This window comes from Hyperolius riggenbachi, chromosome 7 (assembly GCF_040937935.1).
Source record: "Hyperolius riggenbachi isolate aHypRig1 chromosome 7, aHypRig1.pri, whole genome shotgun sequence".
In the NCBI taxonomy this organism is placed as follows: Eukaryota; Metazoa; Chordata; class Amphibia; order Anura; family Hyperoliidae; genus Hyperolius; species Hyperolius riggenbachi.
The window spans coordinates 119632244-119652824 of NC_090652.1; the positions used below are offsets into that span (position 1 = coordinate 119632244).

Here is a 20581-nt window from a genome sequence, read left to right on the forward strand (position 1 = left end):
ACTTAGTAAACAGCAGCAGTTTCCACTATAATATCTCCTTTATTACAGCAGCAAGGTGCAATTAATTATAAATAAACCAAGATAATTAAAGCACTGTTTCTGGAACTTCTCACTGTTCTAGGAAACAACATAGGTAGTTTCAAAACAGTCAGTTTGTTTTCTGTGGTAATAGCAGATGCTTTCTACCTGAAACAGTTCAGAAATACATTTGAATAGTTCTCACCAGCCTTCCGTACTCCATCTGTAAGTGCTTCAACCTTTTCTGGTAACAAAATAATGTATCCTCTAGGTTTCTGTTATTCAAACCTTCTTTGGTTGAACTCTGCAAATGTCACTGCTTTGTGTTCTTTGTCTGCTCCTGGGTATTCTGTTTGCAGCAGGTTATCTCTCTCTGTGCCATTCAGAACAGTTTGTCTTCTTGAAACAGAAGGTATTGGGGATTATTCCGGTTGGAGCGAGCTTTGAGGTGTCTCACTGTGGGAAAGTACAAACCTCACTTCAACCTGAATAATTGCAAATACCTCTGTTTTTAGAAGACAAGCTTCTGTTTTTGTATAGCATTTTAGTAAGAAGGCTTTTTGATCTTTTTTTAGCCCCTTATGCTGGGAATACACCAGCTGGCCACTAACGGTCCAATTTCTAGCGAAAAATCGTTTGAGCGATCAGAAATTCTGATCGGTTTGGTTGTAAATAATCTCCATTGGTGGACACAATCGATTATGAAGGAATGAAAAAATGTCGCCCGAATGAATTTTCGTCGAACGAAAATTTGTATTTTCTTGGTGGTCGTGATAGATAGGAAGCAATGATTGGTTAGTTGATGGTGTAGTGAACGATTTTTCGTCCGATCAGAATTTCTGATCGCTCGAACGATTTTTCGCTAGAAATTGGACCGTTAGTGGCCAGCTTTAGGCAGATAGAGATGGTTCGATAGATAATTTCCGACATGTCCAATCTCACTTTCGATTTCTGATAGAAGTGAATGGAAATTGATATGAAAAGATAAGAGATTCAAGCGGGAAATCAAGCGGAAAAACGAATTAAAACACGATTGAACGACAAATCGACCACAAAAATGCATCATGTATTCCCATCATTACACACTCCTAGGAGTTCTGGTTCACCATGAGCTTGCTGGGCAATCCATACCATTCAGCTTCACCTCTGGCTTCTACTATATGTCCCTGCTCTCTACTCTGCTGCTTCAGCTAATCTGTTTCTTATCTTACTGCTAAATCCTTTATTGTCAGTTTTGTCATCCTCCTCACTGTCTCTTTTCCTCCAGCTTCTCTTTTTTACTGCCAGTGCTGCTTATTTTATTTACTTTTCTCTGCTGCTCACAAACCATCCGTCCTGTCTCTTTCTCCTCTGAGCTGTGAGTGACACACCTCCGGAAGAGAAACAGCCCCAACAGCTTTATTTTTGCTCACGTGCCTCTCTCCTCACTCTCTCTCCCTCCTGACTAAACTCAATCTCCCCCTGCTGAAGCACACAGGCTGCCAGCACTTTCATCTCTCTGCTTCCTGCATCAGCCCCGGACAGAAGGAGCAGGCATACTATGTGCGTGTCAACCACACACATTGTTACAAAGACACGCCTGCTGGCTCTGTCCCTTTAAGATGAGCCTCTGAGCTGATTCCGGGCATTTGCTAAGCTCTGCTGGAGAGGAGATCGCATAGAGCAGCCAGGGAAGGCTTCATAGCAGAAGAACAGTGAACAGCCTAGGCAAAAAGTAGCACCTGATCGGCTCTTGCGCTTTTTGGCTCAACTTCAACACGGCAGATTCTCAAGAGGACTAAGCTAACTCAAGTCCCAGCCAAGACATTCGTCTGACGGTAATGATCAGCGAGGGGAAATCTCAGTGAAGAAGGCGGTGATCTTTGCTTCTTTCTAATACTCTTATCCGGGCGATTTAATAATACAGTCCAGGTCACGCAGGCTCCTCTGTGGAGTGGTCATAGCAGTAGGCATGCTTACTGTAATAAGTGGGATTATTTGCCTGGTAGCCTTTACAAGAGGCAATACTATCAAGAGCCAAGAAAACCCGGGTGAACGCTTTATCTGCACAGCACTGCCTCCCGATGCCACCCCAGGCTGCCCGATGCCAAGCTTTACCCCAGAAGAAGAGCTGAGGAATACGGTCCTGCAGCTCAGAGAGACCATCCTACAGCAGAAGGAGACCATGGGCAACCAGAAGGCGACTATCCGAGAGCTTACAGGCAAGTTGAACAGCTGTGAGAGCCTATCCGAGGATGGCAAGCATGGATCCTGGAAAAAAGTATCTGGAAAAACTGGTGGGAAAGACACTATGGGGGATCTCCCAAGGGACCCCAGCCAGGTGATTGACCAGCTCAGCCGCACCATGCAGTCCCTGAAAGACAGGCTAGAGAATTTAGAAGTAAGTTTCTTTTGGGGTTTTTTTCTACTTTACGCTCTGCTGTTTATATGCATTTAAGTCACTATGCATCCTGTGTGTGTGGCTGGTGTGATGCTGTTGCCCATTCTTAAATGGTCTGCATAGCACGCTAGAGTAATGCCGCTTTCATTCATGGTCACTGGACATACTATGATGTAATGCTTTCTTTTCATTCATATTCATAGCAGGGAGGAGAGCTCATAGGAAAATTATAAGAAGGATTTCAAAAGTATGTCTTGTCATTTTCCATTAAAATTATGACGTACGTTTATATGAGAAGCCGTTACACCAAGAGCAGTTTACCGTTTCAGTACATAGAAGCAAAGACTGCGGTGTCCAGTGTGCTGAATTCACAAACTGCTGAGCAGCCAGTAGTAATAAACTGTCCAAGGTGCTGAAATCTTATCAGTCCCCTATTTACTATTTACTATAGAACTTCTCAGTGGCAGCTAATAGTGAGCGGTCCAAGGTGCTGAAATGTCATCGGTTCTGTATAGAACTAACCAGCGGCAAGCTAATAGTGAGCTGTCCAAGGTGCTGAAATCTCATCGGTTCTCTATAGAACTATCCAGCGCACGCTAATAGTGAGCTGTCCCAGGTGCTGAATTTTCATCGGTTCTTTATAGAGCCTAAAGCGGCAGCTAAGTGAACTCTCCTAGGTGCTGAATTCTCACAGTCTCACGCTGGCTGTTCAGTGTTCCGGCTACTTTTGGCCATTATACTCATTGAGGTGTATGCACTAAACTGCATTAAGCAGAATTAAGTGAGTACAGTGTAATGCATTGCATGTAATGTGTTAATGGTGCAGTAAGACTTTACCCTTGTTATTCTGCTTAATACAATTTAGTGCTAACACCCCATTGTGCATAAGACTTTATGCACAATTCTTCTGATTACTGCAGTTTAGTGAATATAGCTTTTGTGTGTGTGGCACTGCACAGTACAACAAACTAAATTGTGTGTCATTCAGAGAGATTCTTTGGTTAGGTCACCATAAAAAACTGCCTTATTATTTCAATGTAATAAACAGGTGTAAAGCAATAATATCAGAAACAGAATTACACTCAGTAGCTAATATAGAACATTCAGTTTGTGAATTTAGCACACTACACAGGACTTTTTGTGTATGTATTTGATGGATTCAACTCAGGGAAGTTAATAAGGTTTATATCTGCAGATGATGTGTGAGAGTGTAAAAGTGTACAAACACATCTATCTATCTATCTATCTATCTATCTATCTATCTATCTATCTATCTATCTATCTATCTATCTATCTATATGCGCCCATTCATGATACAATCCAGTAGCCGATCAATCATTTCTGTTTGCCATTTTAATTGATCGAAAACCATCGGTTATGCCCATTAATGGCCAAATTCCTGCTAGCCAATTCATTTGGATTACTGGCATCTATCCCAAAAAAATGGATCTATCCCATTAATCTAAACAAATCGATTAGTGTGAATCCAGCCAATAATTGGCATGACCGATCGTTTGTCTTTACAACCAACCAGCCAGTAAGCCAATGAGACATGAATATGATAGTTTTGTTCTTACACATTAGAGGTGTAAGCTGGTGATTAAGGTTGTCAGTATTTCAGACAATATAGGCATTGAACCTAACTGTTTAATATATAAATCCACCTATATACTGGACGGAGAGCTCCAGCACTGTGTTAAGCTGTATTGTGCTGTATGGAGTAGGAACATGTTGAATATTTAACGGTAGATCTGTGCTCTACTTTTAAAGAAAATTTACACTTCTTAATATTAAAAGAATACATAACAGTATAAACTACAGCTACAATGAAATATGTTTATATTTTAACATTTTGTGATATACTGAAAGCCATAAACCAGTATTTTAATGAAAAGAAGCAGGTGAAGTGGAACAGATCTACTGCAAAGTGTTTACATGAAATGCATGAATTCAGCTGCTTAAATGGGGCAGCTCAGGATACTGTCTTGCTGTGCCATGTACTCATTATTTTCATAAACCATGTTACTCTACTGGGCATTCAGTAATTCCCTGTGAGTGGCATAGTTATTTCAAATGCATTCTAGAATTGTAAGCACATCATAAGCCTTGGCATAATCACACATTCAGGAATGTGAGCCAATATGGGTGCAATCCTGTGGACTGCACACTTTTGTTCACAGATATCCCTCATAAATCATTCAGGGTTATATTGCAGTACTGACTGCATGACGACTAGACTTAAGGTAGCGGAAATCACACTGTTAGTTTCCTTTAGCGGCACAGATTCTACTTCATTAGGTCGGAGATGGTTAATTCTTTCTCTTAATGGACAATGTCAAGAACACATTACAGGGAGCTTTATGAATTTGCATCTCTAACCTTCCTACCAGATGCCTGATTGATTTTCTTTTTCTTTGTGTTCAAGCATCAACTGAGGACCAATGTGTCCTATTCAGCTCTGCCTAATGATCTTCGAGACATGCTGCAAAGGAGGCTAGGTGACCTGGAGCACCAGCTCTCAAACAAAGTAGCTGAACTTGAAGATGAGAAGTCCTTGCTTCATAATGAGAGTGCCGCACATAGGCACAAGACGGAGTCTGCTCTCTCTGCTCTCCTGGAAAGGGTTAATGAGCTTGAGAAAGGTAATTGTACTAAACGAAACATGCCCCTTTTGTTAAACAACATAATGGCATATTCAATCAGGCAATGCAAAGTTATGATGATGTGCAAAGTGGAGTAACCATTGGGAGCTTTTTAATCTTAATCATTAAAATGGAATACCATTTTTTTCTAAGAAAAGTAATTCAGTCATTCAGTTTAGCTCTGTATATAGCAAAGATGAATGGAAAACAATTGTTCAGTTTGCTTACTTTTGTTTTATGTGCATATAAAACACAAACATTCCATAGTTTTTCAAACAGACAGTAGCCAATAGGAGTGCCAACATTTGCTCCCACTCAATGGATTTGAGGAGGTGTTGAACATGAGCAGAAACCGCATCTGTTCCAAGCAGTGAATCACTCGGGCAGGAAGATGGGTGCTTATTGGGAGACCTGTACTCCAGTAGTACTGATGACATAGTTGCATAGAAGTGCAGTCTGAGGTTCTGCTTCTTCTTCTGGCACTACAGCCCTGAGTGGGCTTTGCCTCCTCTACAATTTGCCTCTATCCCTCTCTCATTCTTTTTCGCCTTTCTCTTATCTCCATCTTGGCTAGGTCTGCTATCAGGTCCTCTGTCTACTTGGGGCTTGATTCACAAAGCGGTGCTAACTGTTAGCACTAAAATTTCAAAAAACTGCGCTGATATCTATGTAGGGTGTAATTCCTTTCGGTGGTGCGCTGCTGTATACACTAGAAATCAATAACGTCTCAAACAATAGCTGCGCACAAGAACATCAGCAAACTGTATTCCACACTCCAGGTGGTAGACGTCACTCCTCCTACTCAGGGTCAGCCAAATTGCTCCGCTTCAGTGAGATACCACCACCACACCCCAAGCAGTGGCCACTCACCGTTAGTAGAGACCCTCAATTAGATGGGTCCACAGCGCTTGTGGGGTCATCTGGCCGCCCCCTGCCCTTTGAAAGGAAGATCGCCTCCTCACCACTTTCTGTGTCAAATGCTGGTTCTTTCACCTCAAAAGACATATACCAGAGCTCCCATAGCGTAAAATTGTATAAAAGTTTTATTAATAAAAAGATTGCACACTTACAGACACATCCAGGGTATATTCGCATAGAGTTTTTGTGGGCTCCACCCCAAACGTTGGCCACCGGGCAGGCTGTAGAGCGCTGTTTCTAATGCCCTCCCCTCTGCGTCCACGTTCTCCCCCTTGGATGGTGATAAAGCCGCGTGTACTTGACCGGTTTCGTCGCTCTAGGCGACTCCTCAGAAGCATGCGCGGCCTACGCCTGTCTCTCTTAAATACCCTCTGCTAAGTTTAAAATTCCCCTCCCCACCCTCCCCAACCCGGAAGTTGAACCAATCATCCTATGGCGGCCCTCCATTTCTCGGAAGCAGAAACTGACCTAAGCCTCCTGCGTCCCAGTGTGGTTTTACACGCCTAGAAGGCGTGTTCCTAGAGGGCGATCTTAAACGCCTATAGAACGTAATCATTACTCCTTCCCTCCTCCAATATGACTCTCACTGGACGCGCGTACAACGCGCATCTCACCCTCCCCACCGCTCACGTGGTACATGGCTCCACCCACCCGCATCATAGTAAACTGGGCAGCCCCTCTCTCTGTCCACTCCTTCATGCAGCTGGAGGCCCTACCCACCGCGCAGCCAGCGCGCGCATCCGCCTTCCCTGCCGCTTATACGGTGTGCAACTCCTCCCTCCCACATCAACTGTGGTTGCCAAGCAACCTGGTTCTTAGCCCAGCGCATTTCCCTAAATCTTCGTTGTGCGCTCCAAAGCCTTCCCGTTCACCACTTCAAAAGGCCAGTCCCAATTTCTGGCCTTTAAACACCGGATGGTATATTTGATGTCCGCAGGGTACATACTCATATATAACCCGCGTACACAAGGTGGTTACAACAAGGCTCTGGTGTTAGCTAAACACATCCCAACAGTAATTACAATAATGCGATGGTTATTATATATAGACAGATGTATACTCCATTTCCTTCTATTGACACATTAACATTCTTATTCTTTTTGTTTTATAGGTTGGGTTGCCTCCAGGGTACCAAATCCCTCAATCCTTAAAGTGATAGCTCAAAAAATGTGTCCATTAGTCAATCATAACTCCTTCTCAGAAGGCCCCCCCCCCCCCTTGTAACTTCACTCCAAACCCCCTTACTAATGCCAATATCAACAAAAAAATTGTGATCAAAATTAAGTACCCCTCCTCACCAACATTTCATGGGATATTGGGATGCAGATCCCGGAGGCATCCCTTCTACCTCTAATCATCAGCAAGAAAGCAGACCAAGTCAATTTCAGCATTGTGTACCCTTGGTTTCAGGGTATCCAATAGGTATATCCACTTAGTTTCCCTTTGTGAAACCGCCCTCACCATATCCCCTCCCCTCCACGGTCTCATGACCTTTTCAACCCCGCAAAAAGTCAAGAGTGAAGGATTGCTGTTATGTACTTTTTTAAAATGGGCCGATAAGCTGTGGCTCATCAGTCCCCTTGCTATGTTCCTAAGGTGTTCCCCTATCCTTTCTTTTAATGGCCTCGTTGTTCTCCCAACGTACTGTGTGCCACACGGGCACCATGCCACATATATGACACACCTATCATTACACGTGATAAAGTCCCTTATTTTTATATTTTTCCCATTAGATTTTCCCCTTACGTGTGTTACCCTTCCGGCTCTAGCCTCTCTACACCCCTTACAATCTCTGCAGGGGTGAAACCCCGGACGCTGCCATCCCTGAAATCTAGGGGCCTGTTTTTGGGGTTCCACACAGCTTGGGGCTAGAATGTTTTTTAAATTTGGAGCTTTTCTGTATATGAACCTAGGTTTTTGCGTCAGTACTTTACTCAGTTCCACATCAGACAACAAAATTTCCCAATGTTTGGTCACTATACCTTCTATTTCTTTATACTGGCTATTATACTCAGTAATAAAGGCCAAACTGTGTGTATTATCGCAAAAACCTAGGTTCATATACAGAAAAGCTCCAAATTTAAAAAACATTCTAGCCCCAAGCTGTGTGGAACCCCAAAAACAGGCCCCTAGATTTCAGGGATGGCAGCGTCCGGGGTTTCACCCCTGCAGAGATTGTAAGGGGTGTAGAGAGGCTAAAGCCGGAAGGGTAACACACGTAAGGGGAAAATCTAATGGGAAAAATATAAAAATAAGGGACTTTATCACGTGTAATGATAGGTATGTCATTTATGTGGCATGGTGCCCGTGTGGCACACAGTACGTTGGGAGAACAACGAGGCCATTAAAAGAAAGGATAAGGGAACACCTTAGGAACATAGCAAGGGGACTGATGAGCCACAGCTTATCGGCCCATTTTAAAAAAGTACATAACAGCAATCCTTCACTCTTGACTTTTTGCGGGGTTGAAAAGGTCATGAGACCGTGAAGGGGAGGGGATATGGTGAGGGCGGTTTCACAAAGGGAAACTAAGTGGATATACCTATTGGATACCCTGAAACCAAGGGGACACAATGCTGAAATTGACTTGGTCTGCTTTCTTGCTGATGATTAGAGGTAGAAGGGATGCCTCCGGGATCTGCATCCCAATATCCCATGAAATGTTGGTGAGGAGGGGTACTTAATTTTGATCACAATTTTTTTTGTTGATATTGGCATTAGTAAGGGGGTTTGGAGTGAAGTTACAAGGGGGGGGGGAGGGGCCTTCTGAGAAGGAGTTATGATTGACTAATGGGCACATTTTTTGAGCTATCACTTTAAGGATTGAGGGATTTGGTACCCTGGAGGCAACCCAACCTATAAAACAAAAAGAATAAGAATGTCAATGTGTCAATAGAAGGAAATGGAGTATACATCTGTCTATATATAATAACCATCGCATTATTGTAATTACTGTTGGGATGTGTTTAGCTAACACCAGAGCCTTGTTGTAACCACCTTGTGTACGCGGGTTATATATGAGTATGTACCCTGCGGACATCAAATATACCATCCGGTGTTTAAAGGCCAGAAATTGGGACTGGCCTTTTGAAGTGGTGAACGGGAAGGCTTTGGAGCGCACAACGAAGATTTAGGGAAAGGCGCTGGGCTAAGAACCAGGTTGCTTGGCAACCACAGTTGATGTGGGAGGGAGGAGTTGCACACCGTATAAGCGGCAGGGAAGGCGGATGCGCGCGCTGGCTGCGCGGTGGGTAGGGCCTCCAGCTGCATGAAGGAGTGGACAGAGAGAGGGGCTGCCCAGTTTACTATGATGCGGGTGGGTGGAGCCATGTACCACGTGAGCGGTGGGGAGGGTGAGATGCGCGTTGTACGCGCGTCCAGTGAGAGTCATATTGGAGGAGGGAAGGAGTAATGATTACGTTCTATAGGCGTTTAAGATCGCCCTCTAGGAACACGCCTTCTAGGCGTGTAAAACCACACTGGGACGCAGGAGGCTTAGGTCAGTTTCTGCTTCCGAGAAATGGAGGGCCGCCATAGGATGATTGGTTCAACTTCCGGGTTGGGGAGGGTGGGGAGGGGAATTTTAAACTTAGCAGAGGGTATTTAAGAGAGACAGGCGTAGGCCGCGCATGCTTCTGAGGAGTCGCCTAGAGCGACGAAACCGGTCAAGTACACGCGGCTTTATCACCATCCAAGGGGGAGAACGTGGACGCAGAGGGGAGGGCATTAGAAACAGCGCTCTACAGCCTGCCCGGTGGCCAACGTTTGGGGTGGAGCCCACAAAAACTCTATGCGAATATACCCTGGATGTGTCTGTAAGTGTGCAATCTTTTTATTAATAAAACTTTTATACAATTTTACGCTATGGGAGCTCTGGTATATGTCTTTTGAGGTGAAAGAACCAGCATTTGACACAGAAAGTGGTGAGGAGGCGATCTTCCTTTCAAAGGGCAGGGGGCGGCCAGATGACCTCACAAGCGCTGTGGACCCAACTAACTGTTAGCACGCCTGTGAAAAACCCCTTAGCACGTCTAAACAAGCTTTTCGCGCATAAAACTTTACGCGCGCAAAACTTTATGCGCATAAAACTTTACGCGCGTACTGCACAGAGCGCAGGGCGCTCCGCGCGAAGTGCCCATTAAAGCCTATGGGACTTAGCGCGCGTAAAACTTTGCGCGCGCAAAGTTAGCGCGTGATCTGATTGAGAAATCCGGTGCTAACCTACTTAGCACCCTGGTTAGCGCGACTTTAGACGTGCTAAGTAGGTTAGCACTGCTTTGTGAATCAAGCCCATGGTCTTCCTCTTCTTGTTGAGTACATCCTTTCTTTCACAATTTTTTAGGGATATTTCCTTCCCAGTGGAGAGTCTGAGGTTACAATTTGTTTTTGGAATACATTTTTTAAAAATAAAATGTAATTTAGAAATTCATAATTACAAACAGAGTTGTTCAATTTTATTTTTAATTTAAAGGGAACTAAAAGGCACTTTTGCTAAAGAAATAAATGGCTATAACCTAATATTATTTAAATTATCCTTCCGTTTCAGTTTACAGTGAGCACTATACACTGTTCTTGGAAGGACCCATTGCTACTTATTTTCCACAACTGCACAAATTGAGTAGCTGCCAGCAGCTTTTGCACTCTTAATAATTTATGTTAGGATCACTTCAAGATGACCATGTACATGGTGATTTTGTGGCCGATCAACCATCCAATTTGATAATTATTATTGAATGAAAATGGGAGTTTTTATTATTATTATTATAGTATTTATATAGCGCCGACATATTACACAGTACTGTACAGAGTACATATTGTCTTGTCACTTAACTGTCCCTCAGAGGAGCTCACAATGTAATCACTCCCATAGTAATATGACTATGTATGTATCATGTAGTGCATGGATCATAGTCTAGGGCCAATTTTTTGGGGGGAAGCCAATTAACTTATTTGTATGTTTTGGGATGTGGGAGGAAACCAGAGTGCCTGGAGGAAACCCACACATACAGAGGGAGAACATACAAACTCCTTGCAGATGTTGACCTGGCTGGGATTCAAACCAGGGACCCAGTGCTGCAAGGCAAGGGTGCTAACCACTACGCCACCGTGCAACAAACAAGTCCAGTTGAATGATTCAACAAATTTTGGGCTAAAATTGGTGGAATGTATCAATCAAGCATGCTGGGAAATCTCGAGCTGAACTTGAGGGAACCCTTGGCTATGGCTACTGTTCTCCCAAATGTTAATGTGCCCCCTGTCACCTGTCTGGCCTCCGCTAGGGTTCAGCTGCTTGCACTTCAGATTTCGCGCCTCACATGGCTGCTGACGTACAGCACATGCAACATATATGAGGTCACACACGTACCACATGCAGTATGCCAGCAGCCATGTGGGACATGAATGCTGAATCAAGAGCAGCTGGACACTAGCGGCGGCTGGATATTTTAATGCACAGGTGGCACATTAATTTTGGGGGGTAGCAACGGAGGCAGTGGGGAGGTGAATGTGGCATCACAAGGCCAATTCCCAAAAGAGTTTATGCTGAAATTGATCATGTATTGGCAAGCAGTGTATGGGAAGCCTACACATCTCTCCATGATCAGATTTGATCTGCCCATACATTGATAGGTGTATGGACACCTTTAGAGTTACTGTTTGTTTATAAGACTTTAGAAAAAGCATAGTGAACACAGTACAGCATCACATTTATTGAAGCAGACAATATCCCAAACAGAACAGCCCCTCCCCTCTTCTCAACCCCTATCTATGCAAACATTTATAACACACAGCCACACCTAGCTCATCCCAGCCACAGTGTTGGCCATGGTGCTGCTTTGAAGACACCTCAATAGTCTCCTCTGCCTTTCTCTAAATGTGCCAGCAGCCCCCCTCCATACTGATTTTCACCTCCTCAATCCATGCTGCTTGTTTTATCCATGTTATCACCTTCTTGCATGCTCCATCTCCTCACCATTTTTGAATATCCATACCACAATGCCCATTCATACAAAAATTGGGTAGAAAATGGCAGATCCATCAAAGTGACTCACACAGCTGCCATACTTCTACTCCCCATTTCTTCCCTCAGCCGGTTCACCACCAACAGTCACACTACTTCAGCAGTTGGATTGGCTGTTCACATTAAATAGCTGTTTGCCCCACCGGAATTATGCAGCAGCTGCCTCCCCATCCCCCATAAAATATGCCTCATTCTAGTTTGTTTGTTTTTTGCTTCAGGTTTGCTTTAAAGTATAATGTCATTATTAATGTGAGTACAGTTATACTTTTATTGTAAATGCTGACACTCACCCTGTTCCCATTGTACTTAGAATTGATAAGTGTGTGTGTGTGTGTGTGTGTGTGTGTGGGGGGGGGGGTTGGTAGCCTGTCACAGCAGTCAGTGACATTCCACCCTTTGTATGGAAGTACAGAGGGGTTCAAAGTGGATATTGAGATGCTCATCACTATACAGCTGGCAATCACACCTGTAACACACACTTCTTGCTTCTCTGCCCAACCTTAGTTGCCGAGCCCGAAGTTAACTTATCTGAACCCCAACTCCCCACCCATCTTCCACCCTCTTAGCCACCATTTCCCCACTTTCCCCACTCATCTTACTTATCCAATATTATTTTACTCCTGGTTCAGTTCCACTGTAATTAAATACAATGATGTCAACGTGTGCACTGGGTTAACTGAGAATGTATGGTATTGTCACATCTGGCTGCAGCTCTTGTAATAAACATTTAAAATGACCATGGGTGAGCTCAGATATTTTCGTTTTTTTTTTGTTTAGGCACTCAATTATAGAGCTTGTTTTTTTGTTTTTGTAGAAGATTCTTGATTATGTTATGCTGAACAAATCACTTTTAAAGCAGCTGAGCAGGCGCCCAGACACTGGCCTCCTTGTGCACCACAGACTTGCTTTGCTATAGGCTGCAGTCTTCTCAAAAAGATTCAGGCTGTGCATCTCTCCCTTTGCAGTCTGATCAGCAAAGGGAGAGAGAGATCAGAATGATATAATACAAAGAGCAGCAGCCCATCAGCAGCCTGAGACTGACTATCTTGGTTTAGAACTAGTTATGCTACTAAAATGTTAGGACTTAGGATTTTTAGCTGCTGAGTTTTTATTTCACACAGAAAGATAACATATGATTGTTTAGATAGTATTTTAACCACTTCACCACTGAGGGGTTTTACCCCTTGAGCACCAGAGCAATTTTCACCTTTCAGCGCTCCTTCCATTCATTCGTCTATAACTTTATCATTACTTATCACAATTAAATGAACTATATCTTGTTTTTTCCGCCACCAATTAGGCTTTCTTTAGGTGGGACATTATGCCAAGAATTATTTTATTCTAAATATGTTTTAATGGGAAAATTGGAAAAATGTGGGAAAAAAATCATTATTTTTCAGTTTTCGGCCATTATAGTTTTTAAATAATGCATGCTACTGTAATTAAAACCCATGAAATGTATTTGCCCATTTGTCCCGGTTATAAAACCGTTTAAATTATGTCCCTATCACAATGTTTGGCGCCAATATTTTATTTGGAAATAAAGGTGCATTTTTTTCAGTTTTGCGTCCATCCCTAATTACAAGCCCATAGTTTATAAAGTAACAGTGTTGTACCCTCCTGACATAAATATTTGAAAAGTTCAGTCCCTAAGGTAACTAATTATGTATTTTTTTTAATTGTAATTTTTTTTATTTTTTTTAATTACAAAAAAAAAAAATGGGGAGTGTGGGAGGTAATGAGTTAATTTTTTGTGTATACGTAATGTATTTGTATGTGAAAAATGCTTTAGGGTGTAGTTTTACTATTTGGCCACAAGATGGCAATAGTAACTTTTTGTTTTATACGACCTCCAAGCGTCCTTCCGGACACTTGGAGGAAGTACTAGGAGGCTGGGAACGGGGTTTTTTTCACAATGATCGCGCTGCTTAGCGGAGAAGCAGCGGATCATTGTGGGGCTTAGATCAACGAACGGGAATGGATTTTCCCGATCATTGATCTCCGGGCGAGCGGCCGGCGGTGTGTTTACGAGCGGGAGTGCGCGCTAGAGCGAGCGGGAGCGCGGGCAGCGGCGGGAGCACGGAAAGTATGGATTTCTCCATCCTTGGGGGTTAAAGGAAGGAAGAAGGGACGGAGAAATTCGTATGGACGGGGGTCAAGTGGTTAAGATCTTTGCTGGAGATAGACTTTTTCAGGAAATTAAACCATCTAAATATGTATACATGTGACTTTAAAACAAAAATAAAATCCCATAATATTATGGGTGACACGTGAATGAAAACCGCCTCTCAGTCACACATTTGTATTACTTTTTGTGGAGTGTATTATGCTGCAGATGTTGTCCTATCTAAAATGGATCTTGCACTGAGTGAAATATGTGGCTGTTTTTTGCTCCAAGAATTACCAATTTTCTCCCTCCTGTTAGAAGGTTTTGAGTTCTGATCAAGAAAAAAACAAGCAGGTCAAGTTGTTCTGACTTGTATATGATCTCACCGGTGCATGATTGTTCACAGGTCAGTGACGCAGGAGGTGGTGGAGATCAGAATGACAGCTAGATAAGCAGCATTTTAGAACGCAATCACCATTTGCAGCCCCCACATATTTTTTTTTTAGTTCAGGTTTCCTATCATGGCAGAAGGTTAATAATAATAATTTTAACATTTGTATAGCACTTTTTTCCCGTTGGACTTATATCGCTTGAGAGCTACTAAGGGCATGTTTAGTAGGCCGCCCTGCAGTGAAAGGGTGTCTTGCCCAAGGGCCCCTTAATAAATAGGTACAGGTTAACTAAATGGGAGGATCTGATATCTGAACCTTGGTCTTCTATGTCAGGGGCTTAATGCTTTCTCTGTGAAAAACACAAGCAATTACTAGTCAGGTTGTAGCTTTACTGAATATAGCATTAAGAGACTCTAAAATCATTCTCTGTAATAAAACAAACTTTCTTTCACTGAGTCCCCCCAAACAATAATGTTCTTGAAAAATTAGCTCTTATTTGTTGAGCTCATGTTTTTGACTGTTGCTTCACATGCCAAGATTTGAATCTGAGTCTCAGTACATGGCCTGAGTGTTTTCCGATCATGTAATTAGTGAGAAGGTCTTATAAAAATTCTCAAAGCCCATCATTTAGTAAAAATCCCTCCTGGATCTGCTTGTGGTATATTGGTGGAGGGAATTGGTACAGATGTAAAAGCTTTCAGCATCTATACGTTAAGCAATCTAATTATTTTGTATGGTATGTTCCACACTTAAAGTGTTGGATATTTTGTCAGTTTTATCTCAACACTTCTGATTCACCTATTCCAAGCCATGTGTAGAGTCCCAAGCTGACATACTATGCTAAAAAAACAAATCCAGTCGTACATTTACATGTAAAAAAACTAAGATAGCCAAGACACATAACATTTATGTTATGCTTTTCTACTGGCCGGACTCAAAGCGCTAGAGCTGCAGCCACTAGAAAGCGCTCTATAGGCAGTATAGGCCTGTGTTAGGGAGTCTTGCCCAAGGTCTCCTCACTGAATAGGTGCTGGCTTACTGAACATGAAGTGCTGAGATTCAAACCCTGGTCTCCTGTGTCGGAGGCAGAGTCCTTGAAGGAAAGGTCGAAGGAAAAAAAATCTACTTACCTGGGGCTTCCTGCAGCCCCTGGTCTTGGGTTCCCCTCCATTACAGATGCCAACCTCACCAGGTAGGCATCTTCTGTGTCTGCAAAAAACGATCCCGGCAATGGGAGTGTGACCGCATGCTCGCGCAGGCGCAGAAGATGGCAAGGCTGGAGGCTGGAGGAAGCCCTGGTTAAGTAGATCTTTTTTTTTATCCTCGGATGTTTCCTTTAACCAGTACACAATGCAGCCACAAGATAGGTTGCTGTTTTATACAATATGCAAATAACAGTCACATTTAAAGGTAAGTAATGTGTTTGACTTATTTTTTAAAATGTCTAAAGTATTACTCATCTTGTTTTCTATCTAATATAAAGAGTAATGCTGGTCTAATAAAAGCGATCCATCTGTATACTATAGCCCTTAGCATTCTGAGAACTAGGGCCTCAGGTCATGGAATGATATGTAGGTGTGCATGGCAGACCTAATTCTTCAGGGAGAATACAGCAGTGTGTCAGGATCTTGGTGGTTAAAGAATAATCAAATATTTAGAGCCTTTTCAGAAACATTTTGCCCACAATGTATTTAAGTACTCATCTGGATTACTGGATTCATTCAACAGTACCAACCTCATGCAGACATGCAGTCTGGGCAGTATGAATATATGTCGAGGAACTGACATCACTGGCCATTATAACTATTCCTGTTAGTCTTTACTGTTGATAATACTTTGTATTGTTGTCAATAGCAATCATAGATTTTGTAACTGTCTCTTTAAAGTGACACTGAAGTGAAAAAAACGTATGACACAATGAATTGCATGTGTAGTACGGATAAGAAATAGAACATTAGTAGCAAAGAAATTAGTCTCATATTTTTATTTTCTGTTATATAGTGTTTTTTAATAGCATTGCATCATATTTTCACATCTGCAGTTTGCTTTGTCTTATAGTTTAAAGTACAGAGCGTGGTTTGCAGAGCTAATGACCCTTCGCACTTCTCTTCTAACAGAACTTTATCAGAAGCTGTCTGTCACTGTATATTTGATGTATAGTGCTCCAGAAATCAGCAACCAATTTGGTCGTAGAGCTCAGAGAAGCTCTTTTGCATAGATAACAACTGAAGTATCTTAACTCTTTCTGTACTGGAAACAATAAATGACTTGTTTCTTTGCTATTAATGTTCTATTTCTTAGCTGTACTACACATACAATTCATTATTTCATACGTTTATTTTCACTTCAGGTTCCTTTTAAAGCTAGCCAATAGTGGGATTTAAAATTGAATGAAAATGTGAGACTGCATCAAGTATAATCTTACATGATTGCCCTTGGCAAAGAGCAGTCAGATCCAGCCAATACCAACCCAACTAGTAGAGAGAACCACATCCCATGTAATGCTATCTGAATTGGTGCAGAGGCTGGAGTATGACATGGGTGGAGCTAGGCTAGTGTGTCACAGAATGGGAACTTGAACCAATCATATTGGGCTAATAAGATTGGACCAATTGAATTGTGAAATTAGACCAATCACATTGCATGATTGGACCAATCAGATTGAACCAACTGTGCAATTTGATTGTTCCAATCTGATATTGTTTAATTGTGACAAAAGTCACCTTTTGACAGAATTTGAGGACCATCTGGTAACATTGTCTTGCATAAAATTTGTGGCTGAAATTTGATAGGCTGATGTAGGCTTCACCCACTTTTCCTGAATTTTAATACCCAGTAACCGACTGTGCCATTTTTACACATTAACAGTGTAAAAATGGCAACAATTTCTTTACTCACACCCACTTTTTTAAACCTAGTCATTCAGTGGCCGACTTTGCCAAGTTTGGGGACTCTGGCTTTAATACTGTGAGAATGATAGCTGTATAAAATCTCCCATTGAAGTCAACTGGTGAAATCTGATTGACCCAGCCCACTTTTTGAATCCACAAAATATGACCACATTTTTAAGGTTGACCCCATGAATATGCTACCCAAGTTTGGTGAGTTCATCTTCAGAGCTTTACAAGTGGTGGCATTTTGAATTTTCCAATGAAAAAGTGGGCTGACCCAGGGGCATGGAAAGTGGGATCATTAAAAAGCACAAGAAACCTATACCACTATGAAAAGAGCATGTACAATTTCATAACTGTAGGAGAAACATAGAAAACAGCTACATTTAGAGTGGCTGTTTTAGCTCCACCCACTTTTTGACATTTCTCCACCCAATAATTCCCATATTAATTCAGATTGTCATCAAGAATATTTAGTTTAAGTTTGGTAATTGGCAACGATTTGAAGTCAATGGGACATGTGTGGGACAAAAGGAATTACACACACACTGTGGCTGGCTTGGAAATTATCATTATAGGTCATTTTATACACTCTGTGTTTACCCACTTTAAATCAAGGCAAGACAGCAACTCCGGTCACTAAAGTGTAACTGAAGAAATATAAATGGTACAGCTCTGAGTAATTTGGACAGGTTTAAATGTACTACTTCATATTGTATGCTATTGTTCTTCATAGAACCTGTAATTGTTCTCCATAAAATACTGAACAAGTGTTTTGTCTTCTACTCTCTGACTCTGACTGATTCTAGTTATATACAGCCTCTGAATGGAGCAGGTCAAAGAAATGCCCTTCTTTCTGTTCACATAATTCTCTTTTAAAGAAAGCTGACCTTGAAGTCCTTTACCTTCCTACACCAACAAACATAATAGTAATAATTCCAACATTTACATAGTGTTTTTCTCCTTTTGGACTCAAAGTGCTCGAGAGGCAGCCACTAGGACGTGCTCAGTGGGCAGTAGCAGTGTTAGGGGGTCCTGCCTGGCTTACTGAATAGGAAGAGTCAAGATTTGAACTCAGGGCTCCTATGTCTGAGGCAGTGCCGTTAACACTGCACAGGAATCCAGTCCAATGATAAATATGATTTATTTACTTGGAAATTCCCATTAGTGCTGTCATATTAAATGTACAGTTGCTTGTGATGTGACAAGAATGAATAGGAGTATGAAGCCGTTGTTCATATTGTAGTTACTGGTCTTCACTGGCAGACCTCTGTCAATCACACAATGGGTTTTTGTAGTACGAAGCAGATAAAAGCATTCCTGTGTTTGTGCGTGCAAAGTGCCTCTCATCGTCCATTATACCCTATTAGAGTACTGGAAAGTAGAACAGATTACACTTTCCATTTTAAAAGAATTTAGAGTTTAAATTGCACTGTACCATTAATGCAGGAAATTAATAGAAAGAGCTGCACAGACGGAGACACAAGAAAAAAGTACTGCTGGGTTGGGTGAATCATTTGGCTGAAGTTGGAATTAGCCTTGGATCAGGTGATCTGCCACACGGTCAACAGACAGACTTAAAGTGGCCTTTCTCAAAAATGACATCACATGAAAGGTTCATATTATAATATGATGTGGACCCTTTAGCATATCAGCGAGGTCACTTATTAGGACAAGTTATTAGATCATGGAAGTGGAGCCTGCAGTCTTGGAAGGGGGCAGGAAAAGCATTTTAATGAACTGGTAAAGGGTCCAAGGGAAATTGGTGCTCACAATAAAGATTCTAAAGCAGTAATGATAATTCTAATATTTGTAAAGCACTTTTCCCTTCTCAGACTGAGAACTGCAGCCACTAAGAGCATGCTCAGTAGGCAGTAGCAGTGTTAGGGAGTTTTGTGCAAGGACTCCATACTGAATAGGTGCTAAATAGGAAGAGCCGAAATTCCAAGCCTGGTCTCCTATGTCAGAGATAGTACCCTTAACCAGTACACTAGCCAGCCACCAAATGAACTACTAGGCAGTCAAGACAGTCAATGTGATGGGAATTCTCATTGCAGACGCATAGACAGGAAGCCTTAGAATGGTTAAGGCTATTCTATTTTGACTCTATGCCTCAAACATTTCAGCTGAATCATAAAAGCCTTTATGGGATCTAATAGAAGATGCAAGTCATTCTGAGTTAATACCGATTTTTTATGGTTATCTAATTTCATAGAATTAGCATAAACATTTGCATCAACTTGGAATTATTTCCATCTCATTTGCATCTCATTGACTATCCCTAATGGCTATTAATAAGCTTGGATAGCTTTTTCTTGTTTCATAACAACACCAGTAAATCTTTTTCATCAAACACTAGAACCAGAAAGCTAGCTCTGACTGACAGTATCAGGGTCTTGTTCCAGAAAAAGATAAGCTTTGAGGTTTTTCAGGAGGTTTCCAGGATCCCTGGAGATTACATTACTCAAAGAATTTAAATCACAAGTAAATTGGCCAACTAAGCAAAGGAACCCCAAATCGTCCTCTTGACTGGTACAGCAAACACTGCTGGTTCATAGCTATTGTTTTGTCAATGTGGGGATTCAAGTGAATACAACACAGCAGCATTCAATGCACAATGATGGGGTGGTTTCCCAGACTAAGTATATTTGTAGGCTTGGATAAAACATACCTATTAAGATGCAGTTACACCGCTTCCTATGTATGTAAGGAGTCTCATAATATATATTTTTTATATAATATCTTTCCACGGGCACATTTATCTAATCAGCTACCGTAAATATTCTGTTAATAGAATCCACACTCTCACTCCTTACTTTGATAAATACAGTATATGTAATATAGTGAATTGAATAATTTGAATACCATCAGTTAATGATGATTGTTGGCTTCTAAGTCACTGGTTGATATTGATCACATGATAATGTTTCAATTCCTCCTCCTCTTTAGGATAAAGCTGGAACTGGATGTGATGCGTGATCACATGATCAATGGATGGTCTATGACTGGACAGTTGTGATTAATTGATTGACTGATTGACTGAGTATAGCACCAAAATTAATATTGAAAAAAAATAACAGGAAATATTACAAATAAGTACTTCAGTTTCGTTAATACTTTGTTAACATATTGTTTAACTTTACTGTTGCAGTAAACAGGTTTCTAACATTACAAAAGCAAAGTCAGGGATGGTCAGCGGCATGCAAATTATTCT

The 20581-nt window shown here is 41.8% G+C and overlaps 1 protein-coding gene across 1 annotated transcript in view; it reads left to right on the forward strand.

The window, feature by feature from the left end:
* The first annotated feature begins 1493 nt into the window (after positions 1-1493).
* Positions 1494-20581, forward strand: part of NPTX2 (neuronal pentraxin 2) — a 45102-nt gene continuing 26014 nt past the window's right edge. Inside the window, exons 1-2 of the mRNA XM_068244577.1 lie at positions 1494-2398; positions 4824-5040. Of these exons, the coding sequence (XP_068100678.1) occupies positions 1970-2398; positions 4824-5040 (646 nt within the window). The 5' untranslated portion in view covers positions 1494-1969. The remainder of the gene's footprint in view (positions 2399-4823; positions 5041-20581) is intronic.